The sequence below is a fragment of a genome, unplaced genomic scaffold (assembly GCF_019419815.1).
Source record: "Pyrus x bretschneideri cultivar Hongxiangsu unplaced genomic scaffold, Pyrus_bretschneideri_v1 Contig265, whole genome shotgun sequence".
Classification (NCBI taxonomy): domain Eukaryota; kingdom Viridiplantae; phylum Streptophyta; class Magnoliopsida; order Rosales; family Rosaceae; genus Pyrus; species Pyrus x bretschneideri.
Window position 1 is genome coordinate 572,356 of NW_025999574.1, and position 16,337 is coordinate 588,692.

Genomic DNA, 16,337 nt, shown 5'->3' on the forward strand with positions numbered 1-16,337 from the left:
AAAAAGACAAATAGAATAGGGAAACAGACACTGCATTGCAATGTATGAATCCAAATGTAAAAATAAAGAGTTGCGCAAAGAATGAAGCATAGAAGGCGTGTGAGTGATGAAAAAAAGGGAACCAAGAAATGGACACTACAATGTAGATTTTGAATCCGAGTGTAAAAGACAGAATCAGGAAACAGACATTGCTCTAATTCGTATTGACTTATTCCAAAATATGAAAAAAAGAGTATGAGAAATAGGGCAGTGGCTGATTAGTATTCACCTATTCCAAAATATGAAAAAAAAAAAAAGATGAGAAATAGGGTGTCGGTTGGAGTGGGTGCCAGTTGTAGTGGTATATTTTGTAATTTTTGTTTATTTTAAATGCATTTAAGTGTTACAATACATGATTGATCTATTTATAATTAACATAAATATTGTTGATCTACTATCAATATGATAACTTTGTATTGATTTTATACAAAATCACTCTTTATTTAAAATGTCAATCAAATACAACTCTTTCAAAATATTTAAACTCCTAGCTTTTTACTAATTCATAATCAGATTGATAGAAATTAAATTGAGGAGAAATTAGATTGAGGAGGAATCATAATCATATTCTTATTAAGTTTTTTGCTAAAACTGTCTGAAATCAAAATACGAAAGCTAATGAACAATAGAAATTGTGTATTAACTCATAGGGTAAATTACATTTTCATACCTCAGGTTTGGGGCCTATTTCAATTCCTTACAACATCTTCAAAACATTTCACTTTCATACCTTAAGTACTATTTTATTTCAAAATAATACCTTCGTTACATTTTCCATCCATTGATCCGTTAAGTTCTGACGTGGCTGCCAAATGTCTATCACGTGGCAAAAAAAATAAAATTTTAATTAAAAAAAAAACTTGAATCTTCAGCCAAAAAAAAAAAAAAAGGTTAGAAAACTAGATCCCATCACCCCACCCTCCCCCTCGCCGAAACCCCCCATACGTAAACCTTCAACCGAAAAAAAAAAAAAATAGAAAATCCAGATCCCGCACACCTTCCTTCCCAGATCCCGTCAAAACCCCCTCCTCGGGGGTGTCGGAGCCTCATCATCTTCCATCCGTCGTTCGCACCCATCCTCCACCTCCTCCTCCACACCCATCCTCCACCTCCTCCGTGCACCATCTTCCCATCTTCCCCCTTCCAACTTGAGCCCAACCTGTAACCCAGAAAGAAGAAAAAGGAAAAAACCCAGCACACCCACCCTCCGCTCCCACCCTCGCACGCACCCTCTTCCCTCCTCTATACACCCCACTCCTTAAATCCACACTCATTGGGGAAGACGGGATCTGGGTTGTATGGAAATGGAGAGTTTTTTTTTCCTTTCTTTTTTGGGTTTTTTGTTTTTATTTTCTGGGTTGCAGGTAGTGGGTGCAGAGGAGGAGGTGGAGGGTGGGTGCACAGTGGGTTTGGGGAAGACGGGAGGGAGGAAGATGAAAGATGGGCTTTTTTTTTTTTTTTTTTTTTTTTTTTCCATCTCCTCTTCTTCTTCTAGGTTGTAGGTTGGGTTGGGGGTATAGAGGGATAGGGGTTGCGGGTTTAGCTTTTGTTTTTGGTTTTTATTTTTATTTTTAGAAGGTTCAGTTTTTTTTTTAAATTACAAATTTTTTTTTGCCAAGTGGTAGACATTTGGCAGTCATGTGGCATATATGTGGTAACCACATCAGCACTTAACGGATCAATAGATAGAAAATGTAACGGAGGTATTATTTTGAAATAAAATAGTATTTAAGATATGAAAGTGAAATGTTTTGAAGATATTGTAAGGAATTGAAATAGACCTCAAACCTGAAGTATGAAAATGTAATTTACCCCAACTCATACGAATCGAATGAAAATTAATATTATTACCAAAATGCCCCTATGATCAGTAATCTATTTGTTGTTGCTGTTGAAGTTGGATTCACGGAATTTTCTGTCTTTTTCTCCTCCTCCTCCTCCTTATAAAGGTTCAGAGTGTGTCCTCCTCCACGTTCAGACTTTTACTCCGACGCCCATATGCTGCCGCATTATTACAGTTCAGATTCTTCTTCTTCTGCTTCGTTGCCGGGGCTTTGTTCCTTCTTCCTTCTCGCTCTTAATTTGTAGTCTGGTTTTCTTTCTAAATCTCGATTTCACGGATCCCTATAGGAATTGAGGTCCTCACCGTCGCCGGAGTTTTGTTTCCGGTCAAAATCCTCTGAAATCAGTGTATACTGAGACCCACCTCTCTTCATCGCCGGGGTCCTCTGGATCTTCCAATCACTTGCACTCAACAATCAACATGGCTTATGTTTCGAGCAACAAAGAGGTAAACCTTACATTGCTCAATTTGATGAAGCAACAGCTTAATTAGTATGATCTGCTTCCTAGTTTTGAAAATATTGTGTTAAATTACGATTGGGCGGGCTTTGTGCTTGCGTGCTTGCAGGGAGACTCTTATGATGTGAGCAATGGTGATGCTCAGAAAACCGTTTTCGATTTGGGTGCATTTGTTGGGGACTTGACCGTTGAGGAGGATGCAAGCAGGTATATACTTATTTCGTATATCTACATAGTTGATGTATTGAGTTCACATTGTCAAATTTTGGCTAACGGCTATTGGATACTGCACTAGGAATCAGTATTCACCCATGTATGAGTAATGCCATGCACAAACATTAGAGAGGTTTATGCGTGCAAATTAAATTGCTTGCTTGAAATGCATGTGCGGCGCGGCCGCATATTATGCTGAGTATGTTGATGACAGATGGAATAAGTATTCTAGAATTTCAAATTATAGTCTGAGAGTGCTTCATCTCAGAAATGATTCCATTGTAACTTTTTCCTCTCCTTTCAGTGATGATATATCGTTAGAAGGACTGCAGCAAGAATTGGAAGAATGTAAACACGATGATGTGAGTAGCATTCAAGTTTCCATGCTCTTTAATGCTCCAATACATGGTTCTAACGTATTTCTTTTAATTGGTATTTTGTTTATTGCGATAAGAGAGAATGGTCTTTTCTCTGTGCTTTGAGGTTTTGAAAATGGTTCTTGTGAAATGTAATTATCCGTTGACTAAGGAGAAGTATATGAACTCATGACAAATGGAATTCCTGGAAGTGATTTTTTCCTGGTCAGAGAACTCATATGATCTTATTTACATATTGAAAATAAGCTAGTTAGTTCATAAGGATTCATGTGGTTGGACACCTATCCCATTTTAATACTTATGTGTAATTTGTGTGAATAGTGAATACAGTAATTTCCTTGTAATTTTGTCGCTCTATTACTTGTGATGAACTAATCAAATGCATCAATATTTCTTCTATCTATCATCTGAATCTGATGTAGAAAGTTGGGAATGTATTGTCTTGTGGTTATCACTAAAATGCATTAATCTTTCGACTATATATCATCTAATGTAGGTAGTTGCGAACATATTGTCTAAAGGCACGAAACTTCGGGAGCATACAAAGGGGGTTGAGAACAATATACGACAAGTTGAATTGGACTCCATCCAGGTTCTCGTTCGCTCACATTCTCTTTACCATTTTTTGTGCATTCCCTAGTTGAATTATTTCTAACAGACTTATCGAGTTATTGATATCGTGATAATAGTTCCTTTTTTTTTCTTTTGTTTCACTTGAGTAGCTGTGCTTGTGTGCATAATATGTGCAAATAAGAAGTGTTAATATTCCTGTTGAAATGTGTACTTCCTTGAGCTTTTTGTGATTACAATATTTACCTTGTAACAAGGTTTATTCACGGTGAACTGTTCTCGTTTTGGTTATCAAACATTTGTTATGTGATTCAAATCTTTTCCGAGAGGTACTCATTTTTCTTGGAAGAGGCTGTGAAAATTTGTGAAGGGTTAAGATTTTGGTTTCATCCTGTTGTGTTTTGGTGCATTTTGAAATAATGTTGTCAAATTTCACCGTTTTCACCATAAATGCTTCTTCTATGGTGCATAGTTATTAATTTTTGTGAAAATCATTTATTCATGGCTCCCATCTAGTTTCCTGCATTAAATTTATATATATAGTGGATAAGGTTCTGGGAATAATTAATTTGATCGTTAGGATCTTCCTTTATGCAATACTGCAGGACTATATTAAAGAAAGTGATAATCTGGTATCTCTTCATGATCAAATTCGTGATTGTGACAGCATCTTGTCACAGATGGAAACTCTTCTGAGTGGATTTCAGGTAGATTGGTCCTTTCTTTGCTGTTTTACAATCATTACATGCTTTCACTCACAGAATGACTGTATCTTCTTTTGCTTATATTGATAGAAAGACTTCTGGCTTCCACTTATGTTTGCAGAAAATATATTTAACGATGACTTTTTAACATAAACATATATACCCAAATAAAAACCCTCGTAAATATCTCTAGGAGGATTACTTTACAGAAATTTTTTTTCCTTCTTTTGACCAGCGTATAAAGTTTTGCTTCAATCAAATACTTTGTATATGTATCGTACCATTATTTGAGTCATGTTAGTTATATTTGCTGCAGTAATTTAATAGGAATGCATTAAAAAAATCCACTTTTGATTTCCATTTTAGTTATATTCTAAAATTCTAATTAGTGTATTGTATTCTTCTTGATTGCGGAGGTGTTTAAAATAACGTACAGTGTTTGAATTTGAAGGTGTTATGTTAGATATATGGACTTTTATATTTTTTTTCTTCTAGTTTTTCATTAATAAAGTATGTGTTTCTTTTAAACGGTTTCTAAATTTTTATTTTATCCCACAACTATGCTCGAAAACAATACTAGTATCATTTCAGCTGTGATACAACTCAAAAGCGCATAAATTTCCAATATTACATGCATTTTAAATGATATCCATTTCCTTTTTCCTGTTCCTTTTCCTTTGGTTTATTAATTTCATATTAGGTTTCCTCAAGTCTTGTTGCTTAACCTCCAAATTCTTGCATTGAGATTTTATTTTATTTCCAATATTTTTTTTAAAAAAATTTAAAGCAAGAGCTTCTATTAAAAACATAAGCATAAGACTGGAGAACAAGGAGTGATCTGAAAAATAAGCACAACATGCAATCAGCCACTCTATCCTTAAATAAATACAACAAACCATAGAATTTTAAGGGGATTGTTTGTCAATTATCCTCACCCTTAACATATATTATATAAATGTCATTAACACTTCAAGAATTCTTTTCCAGTCAGAGATTGGTTCAATAAGTTCAGACATCAAAATTCTCCAGGAGAAGTCTATGGACATGGGTTTGAAGCTGAAGAATCGCAAGGTACCATTTGTTTGTATAAAAAAGCTCTATGTCTTTGCTTCTCTTGAGTTCAATTAACAAATAACCTTTTTGAGTATTAATGAGGCATGCTCCTCTGTAGCTTGCTGGTTTGTGTTATAAAATTGTTGGAATAATATCTGTAGAAATTTCTTACTAGTTTAGCAGATAGTGTGGTATGGAATGCCTGTAAATCATCATTATTGATTAAGGTGAAATGATGGTAGACATAGTTGGTCTGCTTCTTATCCATATGCTTCTTGTTTCTTATATGAATGACCGGTTTATGTTCATTTACCAGGTGGCAGAATCAAAATTGGCAAAGTTTGTTGAAGATATTATAGTCCCTCCAAGAATGGTAGACATAATTGTTGAAGGCGAGGTATATCTTATTCTTTTAATTGTTAAATTTATCCTTGTAAATGCAATATCATCATTTTTCACGTTTTTTCTGTTCGTATATGATAAAAAAGTGCCATTATAATCTTGATAAGAATGTTTTCTCACACTCTCAGCTGTATCATTTCTTAAGTGAAACTTAATGGAGTGTAACACGTTCTTTAGTTGGCATATTGAATTTGTATTATGTTGTGTTGTCTTTCTTTCATTGCTGTTAACATGCTTAATGTCTCGTTGTTATCCAGGTGAATGATGAATATATGAAAACTTTAGAGATTCTAAGTAAGAAGCTCAAGTTTGTAGAAGCAGATCTTATGGTTAAAACTTCAAAAGCCCTAAAAGATGTTCAGCCTGAGCTTGAAAAACTCCGACAGAAAGCAGTTTCCAAGGTTGGTACTAGAGTTGCTAGATAAACTGTCTGATATTGATCACCTAATTGCTTGTGTAATTGTATGTTCTTATCATACATGCCTGATCTATGTCAGTAGAACTGTAAACGCCTCTTAGGAGTAAAAGCTAGTGGTCTTGTGACAAAAATTGGTCATCCTAGCCAGTTAAACATGTGCGCATGTGAGTCTGTCCATTGCTATATGGGAAGCAATGTAATTGAGGTATTTGTCTACTAACTAGTAACTAATTTATTGGGAGGGATTTCAGTCTCTAGTCTAGACTACCAGGTTTTTCACTCAATGTTTTGTTTGTAGTTATGATATGGTTAAAACCTCATGCACAGTACTAATCCATGGTCGGTAAAAGCTGAAATTTGAACAACAACAACAACAACAACAAAGCCTTTTCCCACTAAGTGGGGTCGGCTATATGAATCCTAGAACGCCATTGCGCTCGGTTTTGTGTCACGTCTTCCATTAGATCTCTTAAGTCTTTTCTTAGAGTCTCTTCCAAAGTCTTCCTCTACCCCTTTGGCCCTGAACCACGGGACCGAACCTCTGTCCCGTGATCGCATCTTCTAACCGGAGCGTCAATAGGCCTTCATTTCAGATGCCTAAACCATCATAACCGATTTTCTCTCATCTTTCCTTCAATTCCGGCTACTCCTGGTTTACCTTGGATATCCTCATTCCTAATCTTATCCTTTCTTGTGTGCCCACACATCCAACAAAGCATTCTCATCTTTGCTACACCCATTTTATGTACGTATTGATGCTTCACCGTCCAGCATTCCGTGCCGTAAAGCATTGGCGGCCTTTTGCCGTCCTATAAAATTTTCCCTTGAGCTTCAGTGGCATACAACGGTCACACAACATGCCGGATGCACTCTTCCACTTCATCCATCCAACTTGTATTCTATGGTTGAGGTCTCCATCCAATTCTCCGTTCTTTTGCAAGATAGATCCTAGGTAGCGAAAGCGGTCGCTCTTTGGTACTTCCTGGTCTCCAATCCTCACCCCTAACTCATTTGGGCCTCCGTTTGCACTGAATTTGCACTCCATATACTCTTTCTTTGATCGACTTAGGCGAAGACCTTTAGATACTTCTCTCCAAAGGTTAAGCTTCACATTTACTCCTTCCTGAGTTTCATCTATCAACACTATATCGTTTGCGAAAAGCATACACCAAGGAGTATCATCTTGAATATGTCCCGTTAACTCATCCATTATCAATGCAAAAAGGTAAGGACTTAAAGATAAGTCTTGATGTAAGCTTACAGTTATGGGGAAGCTTTTGGTTTGTCCTTCATGAGTTCTTACGGCAGTTCTTGCTCCATCATACATATCCTTTATAGCTTGAATATATGCTACTTGTACTCCTTTCTTCTCTAAAATCCTCCAAAGAATGTATCTTGGGACCCTATCATACACTTTTTCCAAATCTATAAAGACCATGTGCAAGTCCTTTTTCATATCTCTATATCTTTCCATCGATTTTCGTAAGAGATAGATTGCCTCCATGGTAAAGCGCCCTGGCATGAATCTGAATTGGTTGTTCGAGACCCTTGTCTCTTGCCTTAGTTTATGCTCAATTACTCTCTTCCAGAGCTTCATTGTATGACTCATTAACTTAATACCCCTATAGTTCATGCAATTTTGTACGTCGCCCTTATTCTTGTAGATAGGCACCAGAGTGCTCTTTCGTCACTCATTTGACATCTTCTTCGTTTTCGGGCCCACTGTTTTTCTATGCTTCATCTTTTTCAAAGCTACAACCACTTCTTACATCCTAATTCGGCAGTAAAAGGAGTAGTTTCTACACTCTTCTGAGTTACTCAACTACCTTAAAGAAGTACTCCTTTCATGTCCTTCATTGAAAAGATTATGAAAATAACCTCTCCATCTGTCTTTGACCGCGTTCTCTATAGCAAGAACCTTTAACTGACATATTTTATATAGACAATTTTTTAGTTGAATTCTTGTTAGTAGTTGTTATGGATTAGTATTTGAGTTCTATTGTGTTCCCCTAATAATGTATGGAAGAATGAATTCTTTTTTATTTCATTGTTCAGTACATTATTTTGAGCTAACTCTTGGTTCTCTTATATCAGTTTGTAAAAAACTTGGTCACATCTTAGGTATCGAACTAATTCAGGTCTTATATCAGTATTTGAAAATATTGGTCACTTTCTTAGGTCTTCAAGCTCTTTTGTATTTATTTTCTTGGAAATGTTAATTTCACATGATTTAAACCAGTCAAGGCATGATTTAGACTTGGCACAAAGCCGAGTGTAGTGACGTTCTAGGATTCATACAGCCGACCCCACTCAGTGGATAAGGCTTTGTTGTTGTCAAGTTATGCTGCTGTTTAATTTCAATGATCCATCTCTTCTACAAAAGATTCATAATGTATGAGTTTTTATCTGTCTATATCTATCTTTCCGCAGGTGTTTGACTTCATTGTTCAGAAGCTTTATGCATTGAGAAAACCTAAAACAAATATCCAGATCCTTCAGCAGAATGTTCTTTTGAAGTACAAGTGAGTAGTTTCTTACAGTGTTCTCAATTCTATTTAGTTGGTTTCCATTAATATCACAAATTAATGGATCAAAGTCAAGTTGAATTCAGATCATTGAACCAACCCATTGACAGCCCCAGTTGCTGATATTCAGGGTGGCAGCAACTATTAAGGATAATGGTCTATTTACATGGGATATTAGAGGATTTGGGTAAAAGTTATGTTGCTTATTATTTTGATGCCGGGAAACAATCTGATTCACTTATGAGTTTGATCGTACGAGATAAATCAGACTGTGAAACTATTTGATTGTCTCATGAGTTTAAGATTAGGAGAAACTGGATTATACAGTCTGTCATTTTTATGTGTGTCTCACTCCTACTATCCTTTTTCTGGATTATGTGTTGGTAGTGCTAAATGATTGTAAAAAATAGTCTTCCTTGAGCTGTTCAGAACAAGTTCTCCATGGTGATATTGTTTCTGTATAAATATAGCATTCACTCATGTACCAGTAATGTGTGAGTGTGACATGGCCAAACATAGGTATCTGTTAAATGTGCATGCTGTTTTGGGTTTATTTCAGGTGCGAGTGCTGGTATCTGTTAGGCGTGTATAGATATTGTTATCAGATTGATTTTATTTTTGTTTTTTGATTTATTATTTGACTGATTCCAGTGTGACAATGTAGGTATGTTGTTTCCTTCCTGAAGGAACATGGCAAGGATGTATATATTGAGGTTCGCGGAGCATACATTGACACAATGAACAAGGTCAATACTTTTAAAAATGATGACCTGTCTTTGAATTATGATATTGAAGAACTAGAATACTGCTAGATGAATTACCATACATAAACAGGGAGTGTCACAACCTCATTGTCCATTTAACTTAAAATTCTCTCTGTTTTCTTCTATTATCAATTCTGGATTAGGTGATTTTGATTGTACATTTTGTTGATCTATAATACTTCCATCAAAGCCGAAGCTAAGCTTCATAAGTGTTTAACTGCAGATAGTATCCTACTTCATAAAAAATGCTTCACAAATTTATTTCTTTTTTTTCTGTTTTTCTTTTTGGGTACTGGTTACACAGTTTATAACTGTTTACTAGCAGATTACAAGCTTTATAAATGTTTACTTCCAGGCTGTATCCAACTTCATCAAAAAGCCTTTAGAAAGTCTTGTTTTTTAAGTTGAAGCCAAGTAAGTTTAAAGACCTTTCTCATTGCTTCATCTGACATCCAAATTACGCATTGCCTTCCTGTCATTTTGAGGACAGAAATTCCAAAAAAAAAAAAAAAACTACTTACATGAGATGTGAAACTCATGGTGGTCAGAGTTTTGATACACTTAGCTGCCCTATGCAACTGTACTATGATATCCAATGCAAGGGGAAGTTAGGGGAGAATGAAGCGAATGATCTGTTAGGTAGAAGGAGGGAGTTAAGGGACTGACTTTTAAGTTATGTATTTTACGGGTTTTAATATAAATAGAGACACAAGGAGTCGTTGAAGAAATTTAGAGCGGAAGAATGAGGATGATAGAAAAGAATGGAGTCAAAAACTAGTCAACCATGGCTAAATGCTCAAAAGCAAACCTATATGCAGAGAAAACACATGTTTACTGAGGAATTAATGTTTGAACCTCCTGACAAGAGGGGCATAAGAGAAAACACAAATTTATTTATTCACATGTTAATTGATTGATTAAATTTGATGCTATATTCTCTATTTTATAAAATTTGGTTTCAACATAGAAATAGTGTACAAATACTTTGTTTTATTCTATTGCTGCATGTTTATATGTTACCTTGTTTTAAACTGTTTACATTTTGTCCCACCAGTACTCTATGCACATTTGGCCTTTTTCTTTAATATTCTAAGGTTCATAACTTCATATAAAAGGGCCTTTCTGCATGGTTGAAATGACCCTGATATTTGAAGTTCATTCCTTGGTACCTCATTTTAACATTTAATGTAGCTTTATTAAAGGAGTTGGATAATTTATGCTATAAATACTATTGTAAAGGGTAATTGGTAGTGGCACATCTTTTCCCATTAATAAAAAATGGGGCAAAAAGAAAATGGATAATGTATGTAGTATATTGAAGTTCAGTTATATGTTTTGCAGGTTCTCAGTGCACATTTCCGCGCTTACATTCAAGCACTTGAGAAACTGCAGTTAGATATAGCAACATCTAGTGATTTAATTGGTGTTGAGACTAGAAACACTAGTCTCTTTTTAAGAGGAAGGGAACCACTGAAGAACCGGTCTGCTGTCTTTGCCCTTGGGGAGAGGAGAAAAATTTTAAAGGTTTTGTTACCGCAACTAACTCGTTAATCCAATTTTATACAAGCCCATGGGAAAATGATATTAACTTTATTATCTTTGCTAAAGGGTTGTTTCCTTTTTTCGTAAAAATAGTTGCGAAAAACTATCGACAAACTAATGCAACCTGTATAACTTATTTATGGCATAGCGATTATTATGCTGAATGTTGCCATTTTTGTCCCACTATTTTAGCAATGTGACATTACATGTTAGAACAGCCTGCTATATATGTTGAAGAATATAAAAATTGCAAGATAGGCTGGAGCAACAGAGGAGCTCTTCTGTTATGTTGATCATTGTATCATGATTCATGCCTTTATGAATGAAGAATGATCAACATTTTAAATCTGTTGTCATAATCAAATTGAGGAGATCTTTAACTTCTTTGGGCCTGTTGGTACTATTGATACTGAATGTCTTTGAGATGGGACTTGTTGGGAGCTTAGAATGAGTATATCTTTAATAGCTTTTGAATGGTTGGAATTGGCTGTCTAAAAACAGGCAACACTGTAAATGTAGTGTATTGTGACAAATGACATCTTTAATTGTGAGTATTTTAATTTTGATAAGGATTGTTATACTTCGTCTGATACTCCATATTTATATGTTCAATTGGTATAAATGTGATAGATGATGATTTTGTAATGGGCAGCTATTGTTAGTTTTCTTATAATGGCATTTTCTTTATATATCTTGCATGTAAAAAAACATGTCATGTTTGAATTTTGCTATCTGCCAGGAAATTGAGGAACCTGCATTGATTCCACATATAGCTGAAGCCAGCAACATCAAGTATCCATACGAGGTCCTCTTCAGGAGCTTGCACAAGCTACTTATGGATACTGCTACTTCCGAGTACGCTAGAGTTTGCCTCTGCTCCTCATTAATGGTTTCTAAAATGCTAATGGAAAATTGATCAAATAATGATATTTGTTTTCACAATTTTCCCCTCGTATATGCAGGTATCATTTCTGCGATGATTTCTTTGGTGAAGAATCCATATTTTATGAAATTTTTGCAGGTAAATCTGACAGCTATTCTTAATTCATCTTCTTATGGTTAAATATTTGGCAAAATGCATACTGATTATAAGTACAAAGAGCATAAACTTCTCCCAAATTTTAAAGCATTACTGGTGACTGTGTTTAGATTCAGATGATCACTTTGGATCATTTGAAGATCTCACTGTGCTTCTTTTTGAAAATTTGGTTCATTTTGATGACTTCTAATGTCTTTTAATGCCAGGCCCATTTTCTGTAATTGACGAGCACTTCAATTCAATACTTCCAAATTGTTACGATGCTATTGGGGTAATGCTTATGATTCGCATAATACACCAGCACCAGGTAGTGTTCCAGTTCCTAAGATCATATTTTTTGTATACGAGTTTAATCATGTCCAGAGTTGTTATTTAACCTGGTTGTCTGTATGTTGGTCTAGGTTTTCTCATTAATTTGTCTTGTTTCTTTTGTTTTTTGAGGTGTTTCATGGACTACTTGTCCATGCTTCTTGTATTCCTTGTGCTTTCTCTGGATCAATCTTGTGCTTCTAACTTTCTTATATAAATAAACCAAATAGTTTTAAATATCAGTTAACTTTTTTGGGCCTCCATATTGTCTGCATTTTTTTTTCTAGGTTTGGTCCTGATGTGAGTGTTCTTACTTTGTAGTTTGTACCACAAACTCATGACATGGTCATATTGTGCATACCATGTGGCATAGCCACATGTCACTTGGCTATAGATGTTGAACAGAAAGTGTTGGACAATTCTCATTCTAATGAGACCCTCAACCTGTGTTCTGTGGTGCGTTTGCTAGAAGATATTCTATTTCTGATTCTTTTTCCTTCCTTTGCAGCTCATTATGTCTAGGCGGCGTATTCCATGCTTGGACTCATACCTTGATAAGGTTTGTGTCCTTAATTTGTATGCATTCTAATCTTGTCATCTGCATTCTGCATGCATTTTCGTGTATTCTTAGATGGTTGACGATAGGTAAATGTAAAGAGTTACAAATTGCTAGTATTGACATATGTTTCTTCAAGTGGATCATATTGAAAGCACAGCTTGTATTCGGCTCTTATATCATAAATGCATGTAATGACTTTGCCGTCTGATTTGAAACATTAACAGGTCAATATTGCCCTATGGCCTCGCTTTAAGATGGTGTTTGACCTGCATCTAAACAGTCTGCGGAATGCAAATGTGAAGACATTGTGGGAAGATGATGTTCATCCTCACTATGTCATGAGGCGTTATGCTGAATTTACAGCTTCACTTATCCACCTCAATGTGGAATATGGAGATGGGCAGGTTAGATATAGAAAATGAACTTAAAAACTTAATGCTCAGTAAGATTCTTGATCACTTCATGGGCTTAATTATCCTTTCATGATTCGCAGCTTGAATTAAATTTGGAGCGACTGAGAATGGCTATTGATGACTTGCTTATCAAGCTTGCTAAATCATTTCCAAAACCAAAACTACAAACCGTGTTTCTGATAAACAATTATGATATGACGATTGCTGTGTTGAAGGTAAACTCAGTTTTGTAGTTTCTTTTGTCTTTTCAAAATTGAAAAGGAACATCAAGGAATCTATATCAACATGAAGGTGAAATTTAAACGTCTGGCAAAATTTCTTGAACATGCTCAGTCGTATCAGTTGCATGCTTTGGCTGCTGCTGTTTTTACAATTTTTGTCATTTGAATACTAGGAAGCTGATCCAGAAGGTGGTAAAATTCAAATGCACTTTGAGGAACTTCTGAAAAGCAACACGGCATTATTTGTGGTAAGTGCCTGGTCGTGCTATCTATCTTGCAGATAATGTTTTGGTGCAAATTGAAGGTTGCATCATGAGTTCGGGTATCAGCTAAACATTTTATCTTTCTAATTCATATTTGATATGGAACTTCGGTATTGCTTGCGTATTCTTTAGAAGCTTTTAACAAGAACATAAATGGAAGCATATCAAGTAAAAGTATTAAGTTGATAAAAGTCAATTTTACTTACAAAAGTAATGGTCCGTTTTTCATAGATAGGAAGGGATAACGATTTGCATCAGTGGAAACAGTTCTTTCCTTTAATTCACCAAGGAAGCTTTAAGGGGAAAGTTAATTGGTTATAGATTATATGTTTTTAAATTAAGAAGAAATTAGGTTTTATAGCCATTAGCCAATCAAATGCTTTCTCTACTTACCAGTATATTGTAATCAAAATGATGAGAATGGGAGAAATAACGCAAACGTATAGCCTCTTTTGATCTTTCTTCCCTTTACGGTATATGGTTTTGCTTTGCTTCTTTTGTTTTAAGCTTTCACCTCTCTCCTTGCAGGAGGAACTACTACTAGAGCATTTTGGTGATTTAATCAAGTTTGTTAAAACCCGAGCTTGTAAGTATTTTGATGAATAATGCTTTGGCGTCTTATACCCTTCTAGTTTCTTTATATTAATGTACTTATTTGCAATTTCCTTATCAGCGGAGGATCCAAGCGCTAGTTCTGAGAAGCCTATAACTGTTGCGGAGGTTGAGCCCCTCGTGAAGGACTTTGCAAGTAGATGGAAAGCTGCAATCGAACTGATGCACAAAGACGTCATAACTTCTTTCAGCAACTTCTTGTGTGGTATGGAGATCTTGAGGGCGGCATTGACTCAGCTGTTGCTCTATTACACTAGGCTCTCGGATTGCATAAAGAGGGTTGTTGGTGGGTCTGCTCTCAACAAGGATCTAGTGTCCATACCGTCAATCATGTACGAAATTAGAAAATACTCGAGGACTTTCTAGGTTGTTTCGGTTCATATGGGTTTCCTGCGTTTGGACTTTTGAGCATAATGTAACACTTGCAGTCATCAAAACTTGCCGAAGAAAGACAGTTACAGTGTACTTTTCGCCAATAAGCTTCTTCGTGATTGCTTTTGAATCTTTGGTTTGTCACCAAGACGCCATTGTTGTAGATTAGTAGGGCGTGATGGTACTTGACTTACTGTTATTATTGAGCTGAAGAGGGGAGCCATAATTAGGAGAGATTCTCTCATGCAACCAAGATTTAATACCAGTCATCGTCGTACAATAAATGTTTGCCATGTTTGGTGACATGAGAAAATCTCTCCGTAATTAGAGGGGTGTTCAAAGTGTTCATGTTCAACAATGACTTTGTTAGTCGCCACCAGCCAAAGGTCATGTTGAGCTAATTTCAAGAGTTTGACACGAATTTCTTCTTAGTACATTTTGCTTTCAAGAGTTTGACACGAATTTCTTCTTAGTACATTTTGCACGTCAAAATTTAGTCTTCGTTTGGTATTTAGGATTGAATTGATTGGATATTCTGCTAAATTAAAGGTATGTTGAAGGGAGATGGTAGGATCTGGTCAAAGCAAAAGAAGAAATTGCTCAAAGCCTTCCTTTGAAATTTTGTTTCCACTGTTTCCAGAGACGTTTGGACACTTTTAGTCACGCAAAACACCTGTCCCACTGAGTGTGCCAACACATGATTTGGCTTGAGTATTTCTTTCAGTCTCAATGCCAAGAGAAGATTTGTGAGGAAAGATGATTGCATGTAGATCTGACAATTTCTTACACGATCCATTAATACGACATGTAAACGACACGAAAATAATAAGTTTTGGGTCAACATGATAATTAATCGGGTCATTAACAGGTTTACATGAGAATGACACGTGGGTAACCTGTTTCGACGTGATAAGAAAAAAATTATTTTGGTGATTTTAATTTTTTGAACAACTAAAAAAAACTTACTATAAAATACAATAGATATAATGAATATGTATTTATTGTTCATTAATTATTATTCTATATAAAATTTAAAATTTAAATTTTAAGTTTTATTTATTTATTTATTTTTATAGTGTATTATAGGCAAAGATTGAGATTAAAAATCATAAAACACATTAAAAATAAAAATATCAAGTAATTTAAAATTACCAAACACATTAAAAAAAATTATAATAATTAATTTACATGTGTGAAAAATATGAAAAAAAATATGCAAACGCTCATAGTCGCATCCTCTACGCTTTGAGGATGGGTATATGATCTTTTGAGTTTTTAAAACCATACAAACTCTCATGAATAGTATTTTAAGGGAGTTCAAAATAAACAAAATTCATAATCATTAATGTATAAGTCTGAAAGATGTGAAAGCATAATAAATATTTATAATTACATCCTTAATGTTGAGATGATGGTTACATGGTCATTTAGATTTTTAAAACCCTCCAAATCTCATGAACAATGTTTTTATTTGAGTGCAAAATTAATAATAATTATTGTAGAAGTGTGAAAAATGTAATCACTCGTAATGAAAAGTGTTACAACTTTCATGAAGGGGTTAACTCCGAAATTTAGTATGTATATACTGATTTAGTATTATGTTTTACATTTTTTTGGGTCAAATTATGTTTTTCATTTTCA

General features: G+C 35.1%; 1 protein-coding gene across 1 annotated transcript; it reads left to right on the forward strand.

The window, feature by feature from the left end:
- Positions 1-1,922: 1,922 nt before the first annotated feature.
- Positions 1,923-14,826, forward strand: LOC103945018 (vacuolar protein sorting-associated protein 52 A). Its single transcript, XM_048587355.1, has 21 exons — positions 1,923-2,056; positions 2,170-2,329; positions 2,450-2,547; positions 2,858-2,915; positions 3,427-3,522; positions 4,106-4,207; positions 5,192-5,275; positions 5,574-5,654; positions 5,917-6,060; positions 8,508-8,599; positions 9,267-9,348; positions 10,708-10,890; positions 11,648-11,763; positions 11,871-11,929; positions 12,154-12,254; positions 12,765-12,815; positions 13,040-13,219; positions 13,309-13,443; positions 13,623-13,697; positions 14,241-14,298; positions 14,386-14,826. Exons 2-21 carry the CDS (start codon positions 2,303-2,305, stop codon positions 14,688-14,690), a joined length of 2,127 nt encoding a protein of 708 aa, XP_048443312.1. The 5' UTR covers positions 1,923-2,056; positions 2,170-2,302; the 3' UTR covers positions 14,691-14,826.
- The last annotated feature ends 1,511 nt before the right edge of the window (positions 14,827-16,337 follow it).

Bases quoted from the DNA above. Each gene is read 5' to 3' on its own strand.
- LOC103945018 (XM_048587355.1), top strand. From the start codon at position 2,303: ATGGCTTATGTTTCGAGCAACAAAGAG. The intron at 9,349-10,707 runs GTCAATACTTTT...TATGTTTTGCAG, and splicing joins ACATTGACACAATGAACAAG to GTTCTCAGTGCACATTTCCG. The intron at 13,698-14,240 runs GTAAGTGCCTGG...CTCTCCTTGCAG, and splicing joins GCAACACGGCATTATTTGTG to GAGGAACTACTACTAGAGCA.